Source organism: Puma concolor, chromosome A1 (genome assembly GCF_028749965.1).
Source record: "Puma concolor isolate L17-30 chromosome A1, mPumCon1.1.hap2, whole genome shotgun sequence".
Taxonomy (NCBI): Eukaryota; Metazoa; Chordata; class Mammalia; order Carnivora; family Felidae; genus Puma; species Puma concolor.
The window spans coordinates 49,143,151-49,169,790 of record NC_141667.1 but is presented as its reverse complement, the minus strand read 5'-3'; the positions used below and the strand labels follow the sequence as shown (position 1 = coordinate 49,169,790).

Below are 26,640 nucleotides of genomic sequence, written 5' to 3'. Positions count from 1 at the left end.
TATTGAATGCATAATGCTAACTGAGTTCTTGCTACAATGGCAGAGATTGAGTTCCCTTCTATTTGATTCTTTCCTTAAGTTTTGCCACAAGTAAAGGTCAGGAAGTATGATAATCAAGACCTCATCTAAAATAAGATCTTTGTCTTTTGAAGTGAGGAATAGGAGAAGGAAATGTATGTGTGCAGAAATGCTGACTTGCTTAGCCTATGCCTATAAATCACTAAGTATTACAATTTTCTCTTAACTGTAATGCTGACACCCCAGGCATCTTTCAATCTGTAAGGACAAGAAGTCTGACTTAACAAGAATCAAACAGAGCAAACAAAAAAAAGCTTTTTTTGGTTCCAGATTCTATTGTTCAGACAGATCACTTATATTTTCACTGCAGATATCTCTACTTTAGTACTGGATGCTGTCATGGATGAGAGACTATACAGATAAAAGTTTTATAGCCTCATCCACCCAAGAAGGTCTAGTCTAACAGCTGGTAGGAGACACTTCTCAACACCTTGAAAAATAGTTTGACATATTGGTGACTTCATAGCATAGTGGGTTGGAGTTAGACCCACATTCTAGCTCTGCCATTTTCTAACGAGTGTCTTTGGGCAAGTTTCCTAATCTCTTTAAGCCTCAGTTTCCACATCTGTAAATTGGAACTATAATAGAACTTAACTCAAAGGATTGTTTTGAGGATGAAATAAGTGAGTGCATATAAAACACTCAGCATTGTGCCTAACATATAGTGCTTAATGAACATCAGTCAATGAAAATTATTATTATAACTGGAGAATAGAATCCAACATTTGACATATCTTAGAGAAGGCTTCAGATCCATAAAAGTCACTTCCATTTTATGTTAAATTTTGAGGGTGTGATACTTTTTGGAGAGAAGGTTGAGAACTTTGCTCAGATTCTCAAAAGAATCTATAACCCCCAAATTCAGTATCATCACCAACATCTTCCTCGTTAACAATTATCGTTTTCCTGCCTTAGGACACTCCTTTGCTATACTGTTCCTATGTAACCAAACTTGTCAGCTGGGAATTTCTCACATGATGAAATCTGAGCTAACTCTGACTGTCCCCAAATAACCCAAGTGGAGAAGTAGGCTGTGAAGACAATGGCAGACGAGAGACCACTAGGCAAGTCTAGCAGGGGCAGAGTAGATTTTAGGTAAAACAGATGTTTCCTTCTTCATGTTTGTTGTATTTATCTGGCCTCAGCTAGGGCTCAGCAATGAAGCAAAATCCCCTCATTTGCTACTGAGGATGTCTACATGCCTAATGAGGCATCTTGGACTACTTTGGCTTCCTATTATGACAGGTGGCTTTAGATTCTAAAAATACTTCTTGCTTACAGCAAGTTTTCCTTTGTTCTATTCTAATTGCAAAATTCATGGACATGGAACTGATATTCACACTTGCTGGGCTGACAGTGAGGAGTAGCAGTTAGCATTGCTGTTGACCTTCTGAGACTGTTCAGTAATGGATTTGATGACATCATCAACACTGTTGATGACATCACACTGCCTATTGCATCAAGGGGCCTCACATTCTTGAACTGCTGTCTTTTCTCCCAGGAAGATGCTAATTTTGTACTCTATCAGTATCTGCAACAGTAAGTGTGTGTGTGTGGGGGGGGGGGCGGTAAAACCAAAGCAAATAACTTCTGTGAGCATGAGTCGCCCCAAACTTGCTATTTTTTTTCCACACTTGTGCTCTAACAATACTCAAAACAAGGACTTCCCACAAATAATTATTTTTCCTTTGCCATTCAGACCTGCCTTGAGAAATGTCAAGGACTCCATTATGAAGAAAGCTTTTCAGAACCATAGAAATCCCATTGCGTTAGAAAGTGCTAATGTGTGTGGTGTGCTAGTGGAAGCAGTAGGCTTCAGACTGCTTTATCTCCTATCAGTGGGTTTAGCTTTGTGAATGAGAAATTCAGAGGCAACCGTACAATTTTAAATTCAGATTGCCACAAAGAAAGAGATGCATCTGACATCCCAATGCAGTAGTTTTGACTATTTCACTGGAAATATGTTAGAAGGGGGAGAACCTTCCCCTGAGGAGAAAGTGATAAAAGACCAAAAGAGATACATTTTTATCTTTGAGATAAAAAGCCTGTTTTCTAAGGTTGTTTCTTTTATTATAACTTTTTCCCCCACCTGCTACTGGAGCACCATGCAAATGTATCCTTCCAGAAACTGCTTCGTTATCCTTTTATGCCTAAGATTTCCTAGTGCTGGGGAAAGAGAGCAAATAGTCTTGTTTGTAACTTACTTAAATGAGGTTCTCACTTTTCACAGAGCCTTAAAAAATAAGGATCAGGTGCTTATATGGATCTGTTTGTCTCTTTGGTCCAAACATCATGCTACCTTTTGCCTAAAATAAACAAAAGCAAGATATTCTCATGGAGCTGCTTCTGTGGAGGGCAGTGTTGCCAATTTAATCCCCTTTTGGTTGAATCCAGATAAAATGCAAAAGGGCTCTTTCTGTGACATTGATTAGGGTCTGATAAATGGTGGTCGATTTCCTTAAAATCTTTCTGACATGAACATTCATGCTTACAAAGAGTCATTATTGATGCTATTTTAACAATATTGAATATAAGTATGGACTTAGCAATAGGCTATTGACTGAAGGGAGAAATCTCTGGTAGGAACTTGCCTTACTACACAGAGGTAGACATGGTAGAATTCAAAATAGGTCTTTTTTTGCACTCCTGCTACACCAAAGAACACAGACCCAACTCCTTGGAAACAAAATCAAACTCGTATTGATCTGGTTTCCCCCTCAAAACACCTTCATAAAAGACTTTTACTGTATTTTTTTCTTCCCGCATATTTTCAGATGCTGCCTCCAAAATTTCTTATTATTCTTTCAACATTATTTATTGGTCCCACCAACCATTCAGGCCTGGTGGGGACGTAGGAATGGCAAGCACACTGGAGGTATAAATAACTGAGGTGATGGACGTCAACAAGATATGTTAGGTCAAAAGTGTTCTCTGGAGGACCATGGAATGTGCGTTTTTCTGGAACAGGTGATGGTGAGCTGGAACCTATGAAACTGCAGAACAGTCTCTTCAGGAGAAAGATTCTAAATTTAATTACAGGACCTTTGCTTCTCTTCTTGTCTTACACAATGCTGACCAGAGAAAGCACCTCTCTATTAAGGGTTCTAAGACAACTCTTGGAGAATCACAGCTTTCCTTTTGCACTAAGGCTTTCTCTGATTCCATCTTCCCTTTTCTCAAGAATCCTGTGAACTTGGATTTCTAAGACAAGTGGATCACTGTTATACATAGTGTAGGGCTAATCTTTTTTTTCTGTAGGCAAGTATTTATATTTCCAAGCATCCAGGGAAATGTAGGGTTACTCCATGCTTCCTTGGAATTCGTTTTCCTTCCAGGTCTAACACATGGCACAAATGACCTCTACGTCAGGGGTCGGCAAACTTTTTCTGTAAAGATCCAAATTGTATTTTATGCTTTGCAGGCCATGAAATCTCTGACACAGTTACTTGGCCCTGCTGTCACAGAATGAAATCAGCCACAGACATCAAGGAAATGAATAAATGTGTCTGTGTTACAATAAAACTTTATCTACAAAGACTGGTGATGACCCAGGTTTGGTCTAGGGACCACAATTTGCTGACACCTGCTCTAGAGTTAAACTTTAAGCAATCTTTGGTCTATGTTTGATGGATGTACAATGAAAACCATCCAAAGGAAACTGACCTAAAGGAAGTTAAAGCCAATTCAAGTTTATAAGATCTATCCCTTGGGAAAAAGAACAATTAAAAAGGCTCACACCGGGGCGCCTGGGTGGCGCAGTCGGTTGAGCGTCCGACTTCAGCCAGGTCACGATCTCGCGGTCCGTGAGTTCGAGCCCCGTGTCGGGCTCTGGGCTGATGGCTCAGAGCCTGGAGCCTGCTTCCCATTCTGTGTCTCCCTCTCTCTCTGCCCCTTCCCCGTTCATGCTCTGTCTCTCTCTGTCCCCAAAATAAATAAAAAACGTTGAAAAAAAAATTTAATAAAAAGGCTCACACCGAGTTTCCACCTACAGAGATGCCACCATAAGGGCTTTTGACAACCTTTGTCATATGTTAGTAGGTTACCACCGAACTTTTATGACTTATTGAACAGATAACAAATATAAATGAGGGCTAAACGTTTGGAGATCACTTTAATTTTTAAAAATCTTCTGAAGAATATTAGCATACTAGAACTTCTAGAATATTGACGATTCATTTGAACTCTTTGTTATACCCCCTGCTCCTTAATATCCTCAAAGATGTGATTGTCTAGAAGGTATTATATATAAAGATGAGAAAGAATCTCAATTTCTAAAATTAAAGTTTATCAGATTTTAATGTAAAAGATTTTTTTTCCAGAATTAAAACTTTTTCTCATGACCATGGACAAATTTTCTAGTTGGAGGAAGTTGGGAGAAAAAAAATAGACACTTAAGAACTTAAAATGCATTTTACCGAATTCTGCAGTCAGAACTGAAATACATGATTTAATCTATGCCAAGTTTCCTGCTTATTACCTGGTATACTGTGGTCACTTAGCACAAATGAAAACCAGAATTTTTTATTATGTCTGTCCCCCACAGGTGCTTCATTTCTATTCTTGGTTTGCTATTATTATTTTTATCCTATTTGTGATCTGATTACCTTTAGGATTAAATTCTGCAAGTGGGATCCCATTACTCTTTTTTTTTTTTTTTTTTATATTGGCATAAAATTACCAAGGGGCTCATCTTAGACTTTCATATAATGATTAGAACAAACTCAGAGGAAAGAGGTTCAGGGAACCTTCTGTTTTCTTGTCATCCATAGATAGTGTACTTGAGATGGTAAAATACAAAGATGGTCTCTCTGCTTAAAAACACTTAGTCTTAAGGTAATTAGCCATGGAGAGCCTCACAGCTACTACTGTTTATTTGAATGATGGGGCGGGGGATGCTCCTCGGGGCCAAGGGGGGGCTTCTTCTATTTGGCAAAACCCTGTATATAGTACATGCGGATTCTGGCAGTATGATCCTACAGGAAAGAATACCGATGGAGAGCAACTTAACATGTTTTTAGGGTTTTCCTTTTTAGACTCTTAGTGTTGCAAACTAAGTAGTCTTGCCCGTGAACAACTCAATTCCTCTACATGGGATACCGAGAAGGAGTGACTGGAGGGGGTATGGGGTATGGAAGCCAGCAGGGCTGCTGGTCAAGCTAGGAAACCACCCCTCCCCACCCCCTGCCCCACATCCTAAAGCAACACACAGCTTGCTTTTTACATCCTTTGTATACAAACCTCAGCCTGATGCTTGAGTGTCATCTCAAAAATATCAAACCTCATATTCGTTTCCAAAACTTTCTCTGCTTGTGAAGTAAGAAAAATTAAAACCTTGTTGAAGAAAAAAAAAAAACACAAATGCCATCCAGGCCTACCAATATGACCTCATTTAGGATTGTGGGGCTGCTGCTTGCCAAATGGCATCCAGGACTGTCTAAGCCAGTTACAACTCCATACGGGCTCCTGAGAGTCCATGTCTGTCAGCCACCTGGTTTGTCTACCAGTTTTTAAGATGCCCACTCATGACTAAACCATTCCCCCTCCAGTCGCCCAAAAATAAACTACAGGTAACAACAAGATAAATAGGATGTGCTTCTCCTTGCTGAGTGCATTGACTTAAGGCATAGGCACATTTCTCCCTCTTTGAACAGAGATGGTGTAATCCCCTGTCCCAGCACAAGAGCTGGCCAGGGTGACCCTGGAGCATGACGATGAAGGTGGAGGGATGAGAGGTAGCTGATGGCGGGAACTAGGGAGGTGCCTCCACGTATGGGGGAGTGGTTTCTCTGGGCCGTTGGGGACACGGGGAGTCTGAGAGAGACACTTGACTCAGTTTATATTAATTTCCAGTGACCATTTCTGGGGGCAGGTATTTTAGATCAGTGATTGCTAGGTCAGTATTCTTGGAGAAAATATAATGGTGGATTTAGGAATATAAATATCCCAACAAAAATATATATAAGGATATTGAAGCTAGAGTTTGTGCATATCTTTAGAAATAAAAAGGCAAGTCTCCCAATTACCTACCAATCCCAGGAAATATGTAAAAATTAATTAGGTTTTCTAGGCTCCTCTTAATTAGGTTTCCATTCCCAAATGGTTTCTCTTGGGGTGGGGGTTCCTCTCTTAAGGATTTTGAGGCTGGAGTCCACTGGATAGAGTCACAAGTGAGGATGAAACAGACTTTGAGCCATTTTTTTCCTTTAAACAGAGACATATCACCCATTTATTCTTTTCCTGTCAGGCCACTGAGTAGCTTCCAGCCGACTGAGGAGCAGCTGTTATCCTATTTTGTGCTGATTTACAACTCCTATTTTGACTGTGGGATAATATGTAATTTTGAAGGAACATAGCAGGAGTTGGGTGGGCAGTTCAAACTTTGCTAAAATTCATCCTCCACATTCATCCAACTACAAAGGCCCCAGTACATTCGGCTGTGAAGGGAGAACAGCCATTTTGAGTTCCCACAGCCAACTTCTATGGCACTGCCCCATCCCTAACTTGAAGAAGGGGAAGTTGGCGAGCCTTACGAAAGCTAAAAATGGAAACGAAGTATCTACTGCAATACAAGGGTCTCAGTGCTTGAGTGTGACTTAGAGATTCCCGCCATCACTGCCTTGTAATGACACTAAAGGGGAAGATGCGTGGCTGCTTAAACATGTAGGTGACTATTCGGTAAGAGTCTGATACACTGTGTGGTTTTCAAGGGTCTGGGGAATATTGGGCCTGAATTAGTGTTTTGATTTTATCATGTAGGTGGTAGGGTTGAAATGGAAATGATGGTGGATATCACAGGGTCACCCATGGTTCCTTTTGTACTGAAACCTCATTTTATACAGAGGATATATATATTTATTTATATATATTTATATATATTTATAGCCACCCACACGCATACGCATACACCCACGTCCACACCCACACCCACACACACACACACACACACACACACAAGGTCTTTGATAGGCTTTCTGTGTTCTAGTAAAAATAGCTGGCAGCCAGTGTCTAAAGCCAAAAATGGCCTTTATGCTGCCAACAAGGTCCACTATGGATGGTCTCTCAAAGGCAGACACTTGTGTTTATCTGACAAGTGGAACCAGTTCCTGCCTGGGACAGGAATAATCTCCCATTGGCGCAGACGCAGATCTCGAAGACCTTCTGCCTCGTTCCTGTAGGCGTGTAGGATCCGTGAGGCAGTCTAGGTAGTTTGATTTTCGCAGCATCTAACTTAATCTAAAGAAAGTGAACAGGAAGGAAAGAGGAGTTAGAAGCTGCCCTTTATTCTCTTGACATTCAGAAACAGTAGATGAAGTTCAACTGCTGTGTTGAGTACTCTAGGCCCTGGGAATTCAGAGACGAACGTGACAGATAAAGTCTCTATCCTCAGGGAAGCATATATTCTACCAAGACAATGTCTCACTGGTCTATATTAGCATTTTACAAAAAGTATATCATGTAGAATATGAAGAGAGTCCTAGAGTGAAATGAATTTGGAAATGCAAGGTTAATAATTTCCTTACTATGGATGGGCCTTCACACCCCAGCTCTGTGTGCATGGGAAGACTGCAAGAATATGCAGTGCTTTCTGGTCTTGAATGACTGTTAAGATTATAATTAATTCCTCCAGAGTCTGGATTCTGAGAGCTATAATCTGCATATGTGATATAGCCACTATTTCTACACATGTATGATTTGGGGTTTGTGGCTGTTTGAAGAGACCATTTTGATAACTGAATACTTTATCTAACTAGCTCTTTTAAAACAAATATAGCAAATGCCAAACCCATCAAGACGTGGATTGGGTACACAGAAGCAGGTGGGGATGGGAAACCTCTAACTAGATATGAAAAGTGGAATACAGTTTTGATTTTAAAAAAATATACATTTTTTCCATCTATTTAAAAACTCTTAAATGGAAAAGTTCACCTATGCACGTGACGGAGACATTTTTAAAAGTTTGCAGTTCAATCTTATTTTCTTGGGGATTTGCCTTACCTTGTCTACACAAACCCAAGTAGCTATTCTATTCACCAAAGTTGGATTATATTGGGTAGAAGAATTAATATCTTCAGTCCTCCAATGTCTTCTTGCCTAGTCTTACTCTATTTAAGGTTTGCCTTGTTCTGATTTGGGATAGCTGTTGGATCACACTCTCCATTCTCAAAGTAGAACCATACAATGTAAACTTTGAAAGTAACTGTGAGTAAATTAAGCTCTGCTTGAGTTAGATGTACATGATATACAGCTTAATCATGCCAGCTACCTAAATCTTACTTTCGGGTGATGAGAGAGAGAATTTAGAAATAGCATTCATTTTTATAGCCGTGTGTATAATTCTCTACTTGTAGTACATGCTATTACTTCAGCGCTTACAAACAATGAGCCATAACTCTTCTGTGTTGTGGGTTAAGCTTATAATGGTGCTGTTCAACATATTTGTTCCCAAAACAAAACCTGATTGGCTCCTCTTGTTTGAAAGTGGGATCAACTTCAGTGTCACAGGAGTCTGGGAAAGATGTGGGAAAGGTTGGCTTGTTTGGAGCTGGATCTCTCTGAATTTGTGTCCTTCTCACCCCTACCTCTCCATCTTTGGACTCCAGCCTCAGCTCTGTTCTGCAGGTGGCTTCCATGTTGCCGGCTTCTGCATTTATTTCGACTCCTTTTGGGGCCTCCATCACCAGAGACCGGGTCGGGGACTCCAACCTGAAATACACACAAGACTAACACTAAAAATCCCATTTTGTTGTTTTGTTTTGTTTTGTTTTGTTTTGTTTTTGGTAAATTTGAGAGGGAGTTGCTGCTCAGAGCATTGAAACAAAACAGCATTTCTGTATTCGTGCTGGAAATTCTTCTAGCTTTGTTTTACAAACCTGGTCAGGTTTATGACAGAGGACATAACCTACCTGGGCATGGTCTTCATTGCATATGATGAAGATTATAAAGAAGGTGTTCTAGGATCCTGGCTTCATTTTATCTCACACCCAGCTAATTATTGCTTTATTGGTGTAGTTAACCAAGTTCTCACATAACTTTTATTTATTTTTAGAGTAAGGCTATCTCAGGTCTAAACTGAGCTTTCTAAAATTGGTAGATACTCCTTCTACTTTGTCGAAAGAAGCAGCATCAGAGGTTAAAGCAAGAGACCTACCAGTTAGACATGCCTGACTCAAGCCCCGGGGCTGCCAGTAGTAGGTGACTTTCGCAAGACTCTTCTCTCCTCACTTCTTTCTCTTCGAAAATCTCTCGATTTCTCCTTAGTTTTCTCATCTATAAAGTGCCTCAAATGGTGCTTGGCACATTGGAAATGCAGTGTATATATTAACTGTTCCTATTACCGCTGCTGGTATTGTTTTTATACCATGGAATCATAAAGAAATCTCCAGCCTTACTCAAATAGTTGTCAAAAGAAGAGCTGAACGGATCCTTGGTTGCTGGGGGAGGGAGAGGGTAAGGACTTTGACTACAAAGGGGCAGAATGGCAAGGAGAGGTTTTTAGTGATAAACGTTCTTTTGTATCTTGATTGTAGTGGTGGTCACATGACACTCCGTGTTTGGGAAAACTCACATAACTGTACCTCAAAGAGTGGATTTTATTGTATGTAATTAAAAAAGGAGAGAAGGTGAATCAGCTACACTTATGTTAATTATTATGACCCAACATGATAATACTCCTTAGAAAGATCTTTGCCTAACTCATTTAATGTGAGAAATATTGACCATCCCCAGAATAGTCTAGATTTTAGTAGTATTGCCAAATAGAAATGAATGAAGATCTTCTCTGTTTACCAAGAAAGTACCCCAACTTAGGAAGCACAGACCTCAGCATGGCTCTCAACTGCTCTGATTCAGACCAGTCTCCTGTGTTTTATTCATATGCTCCCAACTTTCAGACACCTGGAACATGTTCACAAGGAACAGCATCCTCTCTGCCAACTGCTGGCTCCCTGTACTGCGTCCACCACTCCTTGCAAACCCTCTCGGGTTTCAGCAAGTGGCAGGAAGAATGAGCTGACCAGGGGGGACACCACCATGGAGCAATCCCAAGCCTCATCCCACAGGTGCCAAGAGAGGGCTTTTCTATGCTTCTCAGTCCGGGTTCCTGATGTTTGCTTCTAGGCAGCAGCGTTCTCCACTGATGTTTGTATTTCCCCTGCAGTGACTCAACCAGAGTCCCAAAGAAAAATGACAGGTCTGTAGCACTGGTGAAAGATTGACTTGAGCTTCTGTGGAACTCTCATTTTTCCCTTTGCCATCTCAGCCCTTGTAATGGAAAAAATCCCCCATCCCTCCTGGCTCCTCATAAGTTCTTCCCCAAGTTGGGGCTGAGCCCCTCTAATTACAATTTACCTCATTTGCATGTGGTTTCTCTCACTTTGCCCTCAATACAAGGAGGGGGGTCTTGACATCAGAGCAATGGGGAGTGACGTCTGTGCAGCGCAGTCTTGCCTAGGACCTTAATCCAACTCCATTCAGCTGCTCCTGCACTCTTGATACTCTCACTTTTGAAACATGAAGGTGGTTTTGTGCCATTTTCTTTGTTTCTCTCCTGCAAAGTCTGGCTGGCTTACAGTTTATCCTGCATTTTGTAACGTCTTTTCTTGGTACTAACGTTGATACCTTTTACCCTCAGAAAGGCATAAGTTTCCCCTCTGGTAATATTTTTGTTCAACTCCAGCTTCCTTCACCCAATTCTCAATGGCACAGCTGTCATCCATCTTCTCCAGGTGACAGTCTCATGCCATCTTCTCTTTCCCCTTCCTTCTTCCCTCCCCCTCTTATTTGACCAGTTAGCCTACAGCTTCTCCCTACTCAGTATACTAATGTATCTCTAACCTGGGCTATTTGACTGCCTCACAAGTTTTGTCTCTCATTCTTCCTTTCTTTCCAGTGTACTTCACAAATGGGTCTACCTCCTGAAGTGCATTTTGAATATGTCACTTCTTGTGTCAGTAGGTGATGGGCACCGTGCAAAGTGCTTTATACATATTACCTCATTTAATCCTTCACAAAAACCCTATGATTTCGATATACTCTCTTAGTCTTGATAGTGCACAGAAGGATGCAAAGGTAAGAGACTTGCTCAGGGTTGTACATCTAGTAAAAGGGCATAGGTGAGATTCAAACCCAGGTTTAGTGGAATACCAAAGCCAGTATGTTTTCCACTATATCTTACCACTTACAGAAAAATTGGACTTCTTTCTTGTCTATCATATCTTCACACCATTCTTTAAATTTTGTTTATTTGAGAGAAACAGAGAGAGAGAGAGAGAGAGGCAGAGAGAGAGGGGAGAGAGAATTCTGAGCAGGCTCCACAAAGTCAGTGCAGAGCCCGATGTGGGGCTTGGACTCACGAACTGTGAGATCATGACCTGAGTTGAAGTTGAACACTTAATCAACTTAGCCACCAGGTGCCCCTTCACACCATTCTTTGTAAAGTCCACCTCTTCATGGAATTAGCACCTGTATTTCCAAAGCCAGTATCTATAAATAAGGGTAAGGTGATGGTATTGCATATGGCTCAGTGATACATACTTCCCCGTATGCAATATTTCTCAAAATTTAAATAACTGACATTAGTGACATCAAGTTCAGGACATGGTGAATGTGTTCATATTTGGTATGTAGCATTCAAACAGACTGATCATACAAATAGATAGCTGGGGTAAAAACATTCAAACGGACTGATCATATAAATAGATAGCTGGGGTAAAAACAATTTAACATAGAAAAAAATGTTTAGAGCTAGGAGAACTTGATCAGATGGCGCGCTGGCATTTCAGATGGACATTAGAATTCCCTTTACTCTTGTGTGCCTCCTGTGGGCTCTGAGATCAGCAGGTGGGCTCCATGGCCAGAGAAGTGGACTCAGAATGACTGCTATCTTTTTCTCCCCTCTCAGTCTTGAAAGTATCAGGGAGCTGAGAAAGGGCGCTACTCTGAAACTGTCTTTTATTGTGAAAAACTACAATAAAGGTAGAAATGGCAATTTCCTGGAAGCAGAGACAAAAAGGTAACTGAATTCTGCTTTGTAGCCGATCTATCTTGATATCTTTTGCTGTTGGGCAGACTTAATAGTTAAGTTCGTTCACATGTTAATCTTTCCCTTGTGGTAAAAAGCTCCTACCAGAGCCCTGGGAGCCTGCATAGAGCACTCCTGTGATGTCAATTTCTGACACTAGATAACCAGTCACAGCACAGTGGCTAAAATGGCATTGAGGAAGGAAAAATGGGAGGCGGCTCCATGCTGATGGGGGGCATTTGAGGGTCCTGCTCGTTCTTGGAAAGAAATACTGCTTCCATTAGAAGAGAGTGCAACCGTCTTATGGCAGGACTGAACAGACTCAGAACTGAAGAATGGCCAGGCAGGAGGTCCATGGGCTGGGCCAGGTCCTCAGAAACAAGGGTTCTCGACAGTGGGCATCGGAATCACCTGGAGGGCTTGTTAAAATACAGATTGCTGGGCTCCACCCCCAGAGTTTGGATGCAGTAAGTACTCGTGGCAAGTTGAAGCTGCTGGTTCTGGGATCACACTTTGAGAACCACTGCCCTAAAGCAAAGGTCATAATCTCAGGTGCCCACAAAGACTATGCAGGTGATGTAAATCAGTGACCCATAAGAAAGCTGTGAGGAAAACAGTCTCTGCACAGCAATATAAGGGAAGTGATGAAAATGCTTTCCATAGGAGGCGGCTCCTATTCTAATTTGGCTGGTTACTGATGGCCTTTGTAATGTCCTGAGCTGTTTTTTTTTTTTTTTTTTCCTATTCCCACCCATTGCCTTTTCTCAAGAGTAACTACTATTATGAATTTTGTGTTGACTATTTTCTTCTCTTTATAGTATTACTACATGTTTGCATCCTTATGCCATTGTGTACCAGTGCATGTTTTTAAACTTGACGCATAAAACAATTCCACTTAGATATTCTTCAGCGACTTCTCCCCCACCTCAACATTATATTCCTGAGGTGCAGCTATGCTATAGCACATAGCTGTGATTTATTCAGTTTCCCTGGTGTCCTCTTAATTTGTCCATCCCTCTGTTGGACATTTGGGTTGCTTCTAGGTTTTTGTCTATCAACAGTACATCTCAGCACATTCTGTATGCGGCTCCTGGTACACGTGTGTAATTTTCTTGAGGACACATATGTGAAGAGTGGAATTGCTAGCTTCTGGACGATGCATAATTACAGCTTTTGTAGATACTAGTAGCTCATAGTAGTGTAGTGTGTACAGGTCCCACCAGTACTATATGGAGTTCTGGTTCTTCTCTCTTGCCAGCATTTGATAATGTTTTAGTATGACACGAGTGTGAAATGGGATGCTATTGTCTTTCAAGTTTGCATTGCCCAGATTAGTAGTGGAGTTAAGCATCTTTTCATTTGTTTGGAAGCCATTTGGGATTCTCCTTCAGTGAAATGTCTTTTGTCTATTTTAATTGTTTTTATTGTTATTTTGTGTGTGAATTGTAGCCATACTTCATATTCTGAAAAAGAAGTATTTAGCAGTTTGATGTATTTACAATTTCTTTTCGAGTCTGTGGTTTTTGTCTTTTCACTCTGTGCTTAGCATGTTTTCAAGAATGGGTTTTATATTTTATATTTTAATAGCGACAAATTTATGGTCTTTTCCTCTAGGGCTTGTTCTATGTCTTATTTGAGCAATCCTTCCCTACACTGAGGTCATAAAGATCTAATATACTGTTTTCAAAACTTTCAAGCTTTGCTTTTTCATGAAGTTTCTAATTCATCAGTATAAGCTTTGGTGTATGGTCTGAGGTTGGGGTCCAAACAGATGTATATCCATGATCTTATCATATATTGAAAAGCCCATATTTAGCTTTGCCATATGGCATTGCCATATGCCTATGGGTCTCTTTGGGGACTTTCTAGTCTGTTTCGCTATTATTTGTCTACTCCTGTGACAATAATCAATTATTTTAGCTTATTTGTTACAGTTTTAAAAGTCTGTATATTTCACAAGGCACATCCTCTTACCTTGGTCTTCAAGGTCTTATGTTCATTGTATTGCCATTGCATCTGTCTCTATTTAGTTGTTTTCTTTGGTGTATTTCAATAAAGTTTTACAATTCTATGTGGGATTAGTATACTTTTGTGGCTATTGAAAATGGTATTTTTATAAAGTATATCTCTTATCCCTATTCCTCTCTCCTGTTGTACTGATATCCAATATTTTTTGTGTGCTGATCTTATAATCAATACCTATGTTATTTTTCATTTTTTGTGCACAGGTTGTTCTAAGTTTTTTGTTTGTTTGTTTGTAGGCACTAATTATGTTAATTTACAAGAGTTTTATATCTATTTCCTAAGCCATTTCTTTTTCTTTTCATGTTGTACTTACTGTATAAGACTATCTCATATAGTGTTGACCAGAAGTCAAGAAATGGCAATCTTCCTTTTTCCTAACTTTAAAGGGAAAACTTTCAACAATCTACTAGTAAGTATGATATTTTGTTCTCAGCATTTTTAAAAATAATACTTTTGGGGCGCCTGGGTGGCGCAGTCGGTTAAGCGTCCGACTTCAGCCAGGTCACGATCTCACGGTCCGTGAGTTTGAGCCCCGCGTCGGGCTCTGGGCTGATGGCTCAGAGCCTGGAGCCTGTTTCCGATTCTGTGTCTCCCTCTCTCTCTGCCCCTCCCCCGTTCATGCTCTGTCTCTCTCTGTCCCAAAAATAAATAAACGTTGAAAAAAAATTAAAAAAAAAATAAAATAAAAATAAAAATAATACTTTTTATCAAGATATGAGAGTTCCTTTCTATTCTTATTTTGTTAGTAGTTTCTGTCATACATTAATATGAATTTTTATCAAGTACTATTTCTCTTTAATATATTAATGTGGTGAATTATATTAATTTTCCGATAACTCATTTCTATTTTTTTGGCCTTAACCCAACATTTTAATTGCAGAGTATCTTTTTTTTTTTTTTTACTTCTGAAACTATTTGTTAATATTTTTTTAGGATTTTGTACCTGTGTTAGCTCATAAGTGAGTTTATCCTACAGTTTTTTTGCCAGGTTCCATCACTTTTCTATAGTCTGGATTTCTTATGAAAAATTAGACTGATTTGTATCTGGCCTATTTAAACTCATTTAAAGGACAACCCTCCTTTGGGCACAGAAAGACATTTTTATTAAAATATTTACAGGATTAGCTAGGTTTTGTGTGTTTTGGCAGGTTGGGTTTTGGTAAGTTATATTTTTTCTTGGTATTTTTCCATTTCATATAAAGATTTAAATTTGTTGGCAGAGCTTTTCATAATATCTTCAAATACGCTTGCATTTGTAGTTTTGTAATTTTGGGTCTCAAATATTTTTTTTTTCACATCTTTTCCCCCTTGAACAGTATTGCCAATTATTCTTTTCAAAGAACTAACTTTGGGTTTCTCTATCTTACTTTATTTTAAAGTTTGTTTGAGAGAGAGACTGCAAGCCTGCATATGACTGGGGGAGGGGCAGAGAGGGAGAATGAAAATCCCAAGCGGGCTCCATGTTGTCAGTGCAGAGTACGATGCGGGACTTGAACCCATGAACCGTGAGATCATGACCTGAGCCGAAATCAAGAGTTGGACACCCAACCTACTGAACCACTCAGATGCCCATCTTATTTTTCAAATTTGTTTCTATTTCTTGAATTTCTTCTTCTTTTGTTCTAGATAAATAAGGATAAATCTGCAGTTGTTCTAAGTTCTGAAATATGTTGCCTTCCCTAATTTAAGGTTATGCACTTTTTTGGGGGCAGTGTCCCTGTGGAGTATTTATAATATGGGTGCAAATATATTTTTTTAAAATGTTAGTACAATTTTTGCTGTTGTTTGAGTTTTATAGAGTGTTGTCCTTAATTTCTAAGCATGTAAGATTTTCTGGACTGTATTTTTAGTATGTATTTTCTTGATTGGTTTTGAACTGATAATCTTATAATAGAAAATATTTTATTTATAAAATCAAGTCTTTAAAAATCAAGATTAGGTTTTTGGCCTAGTATGTGTCAATTTTTACAAATATTCATGCCTGTTTGAAAAGACTGTGTTATTGCAATTGTTGGTGCTATCTTCTATATGTGGTTATTAATTCCATATATATAAGATATATATGTGTGTATAGATATATATATTTAAAAAGAACAGTTAAACACACACACACATACTTGTTAGGTCAGTTACTAAAAGCAGTATGTTGTTAAATACATTCCAGCATAGAACTGTTATGTCTTTTCTTCTTATATTGTGTAGTGGTCCTCTTTATTTCTTAAAATGTTTTTTTGTTACCTTAAAATTAATTTTGCCTATTAGTATAGTTCTCACTCTGTTTATATTAGTTTCTATCTTGGACACATTTTTTCATACTTTTAAATAGCAACTATTCTGTATGGTTATGTTTTAGATTTTCTCATGTAACTGGATTATTTTTTCTGATGATTTTTTATTGAAATCTACATACAGTGAAATGCACAGATCTTTTTATTTTATTGACACACATATATATTGAAGGTGTACAGTGTGACCTTTGGGAGAAGGTCATGTGCTTTTTTCCTTAACTGAAGCATAGTTTACACATAATGTTAACATTTTTCAGGTGTACAACGTAGTGATTCAAAGACTATATGTTATGTTATACTCACCACAATGCAGCTACCATCTATCACCATAGAACACTCTTACTCATTCCATAACTACTGGAGTCTGTATCTCCTCTCCATGACCTATTTTGCTAACCCCCACTACTCCTTTACTCTCTGGCAGCCATCAGTTTGTTCTCTGTATTTATGGGTCTGATTTTGTTTTTTGTTTATTCATTTGTTTTTTAGATTCCTCATATAACTGAAATCACATGGTATTTGTCTTTCTCTGACTTATTTCACTTGGCATAATACCCTCTAGGTCCATTCATGTCAGAAATGGCAAGATCTTATCCTTTTTTGTGGCTGAGTAATATTCCATTTGTGTGTGTGTGTGTGTGTGTGTGTGTGTGTGTGTGTGTGTGTGTGTGTGATATCTTTATCCTTTCATCTATGGATGGACACTTTGGTTGCTTCTATATCTTGACTATGTAAACAATGCTGCAATAAACATGGAGGCATATTTTCAAATTAGCATTTTCATTTTCTTTGCATAAATAACCAGTAGTGGAATTACTGAATTGTATGGTATTTCTATTTTTAATTTTTTGAGGAATCTCCACACTGTTTTCCACAGTGGCTGCACCAATTTACATTCTCACCAACAGTGCCTAAGCGTTCCTTTTTCTCCACATCCTTGCCAACATTTGTTATTTCTTGTCTTTTTGATTCTAGCCATTCTGATAGGTGTATGGTGGTATCTCATTGTGGTTTTGATTTGCATTTCCCTGATGATTAGTGATGTTGCGCATTTCTCACATGACTGTTGACCATCTGTATGTCTTCTTTAAAATAATATTTATTATTCAGGTCCTCTGTCCATTTTTAAAATTGGGTTATTTGTGGGGCTTTTGGTATTGAATTGTATCAGTTATTTACATATTTTAGATATTAACCCCTTGTCAGAAATATCATTTGAAAATGATCTTATCCCACCCAATAAGTTGCCTTTTAATTTTGTTCATGGTTTCCTTTTCTGGGCAAAACTTTTTAGTTTGACATAGTTCCAACAGTTTATTTTTGCTTTTTGCCTGAGGAGACATAGCTAGAAAAAAAAATGTTGCTAAGGCTGATATCAAGGAAATAGTGTCTGTTTTCTTCTAGGATTTTTATGGTCATGTCTCACACTTAGTTCTTTAATCTATTTTGAGTTTATTTTTGTGTATGGTGTAAGAAAGTGGTCCAGTTCGTTATTTTGCACAAAGCTGTCCAATTTTTATCAGCACCATTTATTGAAGAAACTGTCTTTTCCCCATAATATATTCTTGCCTCCTTTGTAGTATATTAATTGACTGTGCAAATATGGGTTTATATCTCGGCTCTCTGTTCCATTGATCTCTGTGTCTATTTTCGTGCCAGTGCCACACTGTTTTGCATACTACAGCTTTGTAATATATCTTGAAGTCTGGGATTGTGATACCTCCATCTCCATTCATTTTTCTCAATATTGATTTGGCTGTTTGGGCTTTTTTGTGCTTCTATACAAATTTTAGGATTATTTCTTCTAGTCTTGTGAAAAATGCTATTGGTATTTTGATAGGGATTGTATCAAATCTGTAGGTTTCTTGGGGCAGTATGGACATCTTAACAATATTCTTCCAATTCATGAGCATAGTATGTCTTTATATTTGTGTCATGTTCAATTTCTTTCATCAGTGCTTTACAGTTTTTACAGTACAGGTGTTTCACCTTCTTGGTTAAGTTGATTCCTATATATTTTATTTTTTTGGCACAATTATAAATGGAATTGTTTTCTTAATTTCTCTTATACTTTCAGGGTATAGAAATGCAGTGGATTTCTGTATATTAATTTTGTATCCTGAAACTTTCCTGAATTCATTTATTGTTTCTACTAGTTTTTTGGTGGGTCTCATGTCATCTGCATATAATGCTTTTTTTTTTTCAATATGGATGACTTTTATTTCTTCTTCTTATCTGAGTGCTATGGCTAAAACTTCCAGTACTATGTTCAGTAAAAGTGGTGAGAATGGATAGCCACGTTTTGTTCCTGATCTTATAGAGGAAACATTCTCAGTTTTTCATCATTGAGGATGATATTAGCTGTGGGTTTTTAATATATGGCTTTTATTATAATGAGATACATTCCTTCTAAACCCACTTCACTGAGATTTTTATCATGAACATACATTCAATTTTGTCAAATGTTTTTCTCCATCTATTGGGATAAGATGATTTTTATTCTTTTTGTTGATGTGGTGTATCACATTGATTGATTTGAGAATACTGAACCATCCTTGCATCCCCAGAATAAATCTCACTAGATTGTGGAGAATAATCTTTTTGAGGTACTGTTGAATGTGGTGTGCCAATAATTTGTTCAGGAGTTTTGCATCTATGTTCATTAGGGATATTGGCCTGTAGTTTTCTTTTTTGGAAGTGTCTTTGTCTAGTTTTGGTATCCAGGGTATTTTCAGCCTTGTGAAATGTATTGGGAAGCTTTCTTTCCTCTTCTATTTTTTGAAATAGTTTGAGGAGAATGGGTATTAACTTTTCCTTAAATGTTTCATAGAATTCACCTTGTGAATCCATCTAGCCTGGACTTTTATTTCTTGGGAGTTTTTTTGATTATTGATTCAATTTTGTTTTGTTCAGATTTTCTATTTCTTTCTGATTCAGCTTTGGAAGATTGTATTTTTCTAGCAATTTATCCATTTTTTCCAGGTTGTTCAATTTGTCGGCATATAATTTTTCATAGTAGTTTCATAATCCTGTGTATTTCTGTGGTGTTGGTTGTTTCTGCTCCATTTCTTATTTCATTTGTGCCCTCTCTTTTTTTCTTGATGAGTTTGGGTAAAGGATTATCAATTTTACCTTTTCAAAGAACCAACTCTTGGTTTCATAGATCTTATTCTATTGGGCTTTTTTAGTCTTTATTTCATTTATTATTGCTCTCATTTTTGTTATTTCCTCCCTTCTCTAAACCTTGAGCTTTGTTCTTTTTTCTAATTCCTTTACGAGTAGGGTTATATTGTTTATTTGAAACTTTTATTATTTCTTGATAGCCTTTAATCACTATAAAGTCCCCTCTTAGAACTTTTTTCACTGTGTCCCAAAGATTTTGGAGCATTGTGTTTTCATTTTCATTTGTCTCCCTGTATTTTTTGATTTCCTCTTTGATTTTTTTCATTGGTCACTGGCTGTTTGGTAGCATGTTGTTTAGTCTCCACATATTTGTGGTTTTTTTCCCAGATTTGTTTTGTTTTGTTTTGTTATTGTGATTGATTTCTAGTTTTATACTGTTGTGGCCAGGAAAGATGCCTGCTATGATTTCAGTTTTCTTAAATTTATGGAGGCTTGTTTTGTGGTATAACATGTGATCTATCCTGGAGAATGTTCCATGTGCACTTGAAAAAAATGTGTATTGTGTTGTTTTGTATATATCTGTTATATATGATGGGATGGGATGTTCTGTATATATCCATTAAGTCTATCTAGTCTATTTGTCATTCAAAGATAGTATTTCCTTCTTGATTTTCTGTCTAGGTGATTTACCCAGTGACAGTCCCCTACTATTATTATATTATTGTCAATTTCTCCCTTTATGTCTCTGAAAATTTTTTTATGTATTTAGGTGTTCCTATGTTGGGTGCCTAGATATATACAACTGTTTTATCCTCTTGTTGAATTGACCCCTTTATAATTATGTAATGCCATTCTTTGTCTTTAGTTGGAGTTTTTGTTTTAAAGTCTATTTTGTCTTATATAAGTAGTGCTACCTTGGCTTTTTTTAACCTCAGTTTGCATGCAATTTATTTTTTCATCCTTTCACTTATAGTCTGAATGTGCCTTTAGGTTTGAAGTGTTCTACACAAGTAGACCATGACAAAAGCAATGAGATGTCACTTACGATATTAGTTTAAAAAAGGCTAAGACTTCCATATTGGGTTAGTGCTCTCATTCCCTCACTCTGCGGTATGCCATCTGCTATCTTGAGAGCTGTCCTATGGAGATATCTAAGAAACTGAGGAAGCTCATTAGCCTATGAGGAATCAAGACCCTCAATCCAACAGTCTACAGGAAAATGAATCTTGCTAACAAAGACAGGAGTGTTTTGGGAACTAGATCCTCCCCAAGCCAAGCATTTGAAAAGACACAGCCTTGACCAACAGCTTAACTGCAGCCTCACAACTGATCTTGAGTTAGAGGCATCACTACATTGCAATCAGATTTCTGACCCACAGAAACAGTGAGATAACGTCTATTGCTTTAAGTTTTTAAGCTTTAGGGTAATGTGCCATATAGCAGTAGAATAATACAATAAGAAACTGCAAACCATTTTCCAAGATGCACAGTTTTACATCCCTACTACCAATATTGATGTAAGTAAAACTATTCTGGTGGCTATGAATTGGTACTTTAGTCATCATCTTTCTGATGACTAATTACTTTAAGCAGCTTTTCATGTGCTTATTGGCTATCACAGATGTTATTTTGAGAGGGATCTTTTAAATCTCATGCCCAACTTTTTTTTTTTACAGTTGTGTTATTTGTATTTTTATTATTGATTTACTATATATTTTGTGTAAAAGTTCTTTTTCAGATATATATATATAGGATATGGTATATATCCAGTATTTTCTCCTACTCCATGATTGGGCTTTTCTGTTTCTTTTTCTTCCTCTCTCTCCCTCCCTCCTTTCTTTTCCAACACTATCTTGATGAATTTATGTTGAGTACTTTTTGTACCTTTTCTAATAAACCAACACCTACACCAGGGTCACAAAGATAGCCTCTTATATTTTCTTCTAGAAGCTTTATAGTTTTAGCTCTTATATTAGATTTATGAATTAGTTTTTAAGAATAGTATTGAGTACTCTCCCAAGAGATTTACCCTGTTGCTGCAGCACCATTTATTGAAAAGCTACCCCTTTCCCCACTGAATAGCACTGTTTGGTTGAAAATCAATTAACCATTTTGATAGATCTATTTCTAAAGTCTCTATTCTGTTTATCTATCTATGTCTAACCTTATGCTAATACCGTCCTGACTGCATTCATAAGTCTCAAAATCAGGTAGTGTCAGTCCTTTAACCTTTGTAAAAGGAAAACAGATTCTTTTGGCTATTCTATAGCCTTTCCTTTTCCATATGAAACGTTAAAGCCTGTTGGGATTTTGATTGTGAACCCATAAAACAATTTTGGGGAGAGTTGATATCTTAACAATATTGATTCTTTAATGGATTTTCTTTTTAAATCTAGCTGCCCAAATTCACCATTCTTCATTTATGTGCTATTATTACATATTTTGGCTTGTATTCTTTAATCCAGAAAGATTACTGTCTATATACTATTTATATATGTCTACGTAGTTTCTACTTTCTTCCGTTATTCTGTCATCTTAAAATTCCCTTTGTTTTTAACATAAAACAAAATTCTTGGTATTTTCTTTCAGTGATGGTCTGCTGGGCCAAATCTCTACTTTTGTTTTTCTGGAATAAATCTTTAAATTTCGTGCCCTACCCTGTGGGAGGAATTTTGGCTGGATGAACAACTATGCTGACAGTTATTTTGTCTGAGAACTGAAGATATCATTCCTTTGTATTCCCATTCTCACAGTTGTTGTTAGGAGATCAGCTGTCAGTCTAATTTCAGTTCTAGAACTTCTATTTGGTTCTTTCCTCTCCTGTTGCTTTTTATATTTGGCATTTTGGTACGTTATTCTGATGTGTCTCGATGTGGATTTCATTTTATTTACTCTACTTGAATTTTTTTTTCAGTCTCTAAATTTGTAGTTTTGTATCTTTCATCACGTGTGAGTAATACTCACCTGATAGTCTTTGAAAATTGTTTTTGCTCCATTCTTTTGCTCTTTTCATTCTGAAACTTGGACTAGACACTCTCACTCCAGCTTTCCTGTTATTGCATCTCCTTGGATAATTCTCAGATATATTTTCATGTTCACTTATTTTTCACCTATCTCTCAATATCCATTGGAATTTTACTTTTTGAGATAATGTTTTCATTTCTAAAAATTCTGTTTGGTTCATGTTCTAATTAGTCATTTTTATATGTCTTTATCTTTTACTCTTTCTTTAAAAAAACTTTTTTTGATGTTTATTTTTTGAGAGAGAAACAGTGCAAGTGGGGGGAGGGGCAGAGAGGGAGGCACAGAATTTGAAGCAGGCTTCAGGCTCTGAACTGTCAGTACAGAGCCGGACATGGACCTCGAACTCATTGACTGGGAGATCATGACCTGAGCTGAAGTTGGATGTGCAACTAACTGAGCCACCCAGGCACCCCTATCTTTTACTCTTTCAATTCATTCTTTTGTTTCTTTACTCAGAGTAAATATACTTGTTTTATATTCTTTATCTACTAATTCCTATATTGGAAGCTTCAGTGGGTCTAAATTTGCTGCCTCATTTTCCTGCTTGCTCTCCTGCTCATGGTGCCTCATTTAAGTGTTTAATGTTTCTCATTTGTGAGTTCATATTTTTCTTTATCTGTAGAAATTGAGACCTGAAGTTAGGGTGCTTTTTCTAGAGAGGATTTGCATTTGTCATCAGTCACTGGTGCCACCATCAGCTTGGGCCAACTGTAAATTAATTTTTTTGCTTGAGGTTTTAGAACCACCTAAGTAATACATATTCAGGCTATAAGCCACAGTGAGGGTCAGTTTTGAGTTACCAAACTTTGGAATCATTTTTTCTTTCCCTTCCATTCAGTGCTGAGATTCAAAATAGGTAACTTCCCTTGCAATCCACTGGGTGAGAGTTGGGTACACTGGGGTCCAAGTTTCATTGTGGGATCTCTAATTAGACCGTTTCAGGTTGGCCCTGAGATCTGTTTTGCTCCTATGACTACTAGGACATTAAAACTGTAGCTGAGTTTCATCTAGTTCAGCAAAATCTGTAAAGTTATAGCTGGACTTGATACTCAGGTTACTTCTCTAGATTCCCATGCTGTTTTAGTTCTTGGATTCTGAAAAATCCTAATTTCCAATTTTAGGTTTTTTCAGTGGGTGTGCTGGTTAGGATACTTAGACTACCATTCTACTGCACTAGAGGTCCAAGTTTCTGATTTTTCAAAGAAGATGGAAATTGAGATTACAGTGAAATCACCTCAGTTTTAAAACTTGGTAGCCTATTACTATTCTCTATACCATGAATGTGCCAACTTTTTAAGAGCCAGATCTAAGGTTAAGGTCTAAGGGTTTGGTCTAAGTGTTGCCAGTTTGCTAGAAAACTCTCTAGAAGTTTATTGATCAATGTTCAATCAGAGAAAGAGAACCTCTGTAAATAGAAAATATATAGACACCTTGTAGGAATTTAATGTGTCTTTGTGTCTGATCTTGGGTCTTAAGTCAGCAGGACAGGCAGTCAGGAAGGGGAGATGGATGTGAAGTGGAGGGAGAGGATGAGCTGGAACCTACCAGGAAGAAGTGGTAAGAGATGGCCAACAAGTACCAGTTCAAAGTCTCTGAGTGAAAGAAAAGCTGCTTCCCCCCCTTTTTTTTTTAACATTTTTAAAATGTTTTTTTTAAATTCATTTTTGAGAGACAGAAAGAGCGAGCGGGGCAGGGGCAGAGACAGAGGGAGACACAGAATCAGAAGCAGGCTCCTGGCTCTAAGCTGTCAGCACAGAGCCTGACACAGGGGTTGAACCCACGAACTGTGAGATCATGACCTGAACCGAAGTAGGATGCTTAACCGACTGAGCCACCTGGACACCCCTGCTGCTCTTTGTGAAGAAAGCATGGACCTGGCACATGAGCTGGAGGGGTTAAAGACTTGGCTGCTGCCCCACACTAAGCAGGTGAGCTGGCAGGTGATTTCCAACAGTGCCTGGTGCCCTGCACTGACCTTCGGGGGTAAAAGGACTATATCTGCTATTTAATGCCACCCTTCAGTCCTGATGCAGCCATGCTAACTCAGTGAAGGGAATTACAGGAAACATAGTTCTTTTTTTTTTAATTGTACTATGTTATTTCACTTTATTACTTTTTAAAATTAAGATATAATTGACATTAGTCTCAGGTGTACAGAAGAATGATTTGATATTTGTATATCAAAGTCTAGTTAACATCCATCAACTTGGAATCACACTGTGATAATGTGCTTCTTTAAAAAATTATTTGGTTAATAATCACTTATAGATCTGTTGCTGTCTAAGAAACCAGTCTCTAAATTAAACCAGTTTGATTTTCAAGTCAGTTTGTGTTTAGATATGCTCAAATTTCTAATATCTGGACCAAGTGAATACTGCATTTGCCAAGAATAAATTGGGAAATGAATTCTGTAAGCAAATGACCCATTGTTTTCCTGTAGGTCAGTGAAATGTAGTTCTAACATAGCCAAATTGGTACAGTACAAATCCACCCACATGATCCTGTTTTAAATGGCTACTTTGGCTTGAACTTCCAAATACAGAATCAACTTCCAATACAGAAACTGGTTGAAATAAAATAAGTACCTGAAAAAACTAAGAAACTTGGGCTTTTCTAATTATATAAGGTCTACTTTTAAGTTGAGTGAGTTTTACTTTGAAATTCAAGCCCCTTATATCTGCAGTAGGGATTTAAATTTTACCAATGAAGCTGCTGAATTTTTAGAGTTAGATCTGTCTTTAAATCCTGAGTTGAAAAATCTAAGCAGAATATTCTAGGGTTCTGCTCTGAAGATTTAAGAAATGGACTGGATATTCTCATTTGAAGGACATTTCTCTGACAAAAGCAGGGATATTCTGTCCTCTAGGGCAAAACTGTTTTGAAGTTTCCTTCTATAAAAGGCATGTCAGGCCATCACAAAACATTCTTTTGAATCAACCCTTCTTTTCCAGTGTAGAGATTGCTGATATATTTAATAAACGCTTATAACACTAGGTCTAAGGGGACACAGTGAAGTGGCCTGTATCCCTGATTGGCAGAGTCTGGGTTGGTCTTGAAGGTCCTTTAAGAATTGGCTCATTTATTTGCCTAAGAAACATTTATTGAATTCTTAGTATATGCAAGATTCTGGGGTTACAGCTGTAAACAAGGTAATCCTAATCCTTGCCCTAGTGAGTTTATGTGCTAGTGAGGATGAGATACATTAAGCAACTTGTTTATGGTGGTGAAGAGTCCGTAATGGAGAAGCTATTAGGACTTATAACTGGAGGCTGGGTCATGGGAAAAGCTGGAGCCTAGGAAAGCTTATGCTGACATCTGAAGGATGAGAAGGTGTTAGCCTGGTAAAAGATGAATGTTTCAAGCAGAGGGAACAGAAATGTGGTATCAATAAGAAGAGGTAAGTCAGGCCTGGCCTGGCAGAATATGGTGAGACAATAAAGGATTTAAAATGGAGAGGTGGTATAGGGGAGTAAAATGATAATGGACAACATGATCAAATGTCCATGAGGCAGAGATTACTGTGGTAATTAATTTTATGTGTCAGCATGACTGGGCTATGGGATGCCTAGACAGTTGGTCAGACATTATTCTGAGTGAGTCTGTAAGGGTGTTCCTGGATGAGATTAACATTTAAATCGGTAGACTACCTTCCCTAATGTGAGTGGGCCTTATCCAATCAGCTGAAGACCTGAATAGAACACAAAGGCTAAGAAGGAATTTTTCCTGCCCTCAGAATGGAACTTACACAACTGGCTCTCTTGAGTCTCTAGCTTGCTGCCTGCAGAGCTTGGGACTGCTCAGCCTCTATAATTGTGTGAACCAATTCCTTATTAGATATATATTTCCTCTTGATTGTGTTTATTTAGGAAACTCTAATACTGTGTGTGTGTGTGTGTGTCACACACACACACACACAATTATTATTTATATATCTGGCTACAGAGTGCATATAGGGGGGCAAGATGATTGCAAAGAGAGCAGACAGAAGTCTAAAGTTATCCAGGTACGAGAAGATGGTGACTTCGATTTGATGGTGGAATGACTCCAGGATGATTCCCAGTATTGTGGGTCAGACACTGATGT

General features: G+C 38.0%; 1 protein-coding gene across 5 annotated transcripts in view; it reads right to left on the bottom strand.

Moving 5' to 3' along the window:
• Positions 1 to 4,172: 4,172 nt before the first annotated feature.
• SGCD (sarcoglycan delta) overlaps positions 4,173 to 26,640 on the bottom strand; it is a 942,805-nt gene continuing 920,337 nt past the window's right edge. For all 5 annotated transcript variants that reach the window (XM_086701802.1, XM_086701859.1, XM_086701932.1 and 2 more), the window contains 2 exons: positions 8,658 to 8,781; positions 4,173 to 7,311 (listed from right to left, as the gene is read on the bottom strand). In XM_086701802.1, coding sequence (XP_086557928.1) covers positions 7,138 to 7,311; positions 8,658 to 8,781 — 298 coding nt within the window. In that variant the 3' untranslated portion in view covers positions 4,173 to 7,137. The remainder of the gene's footprint in view (positions 7,312 to 8,657; positions 8,782 to 26,640) is intronic.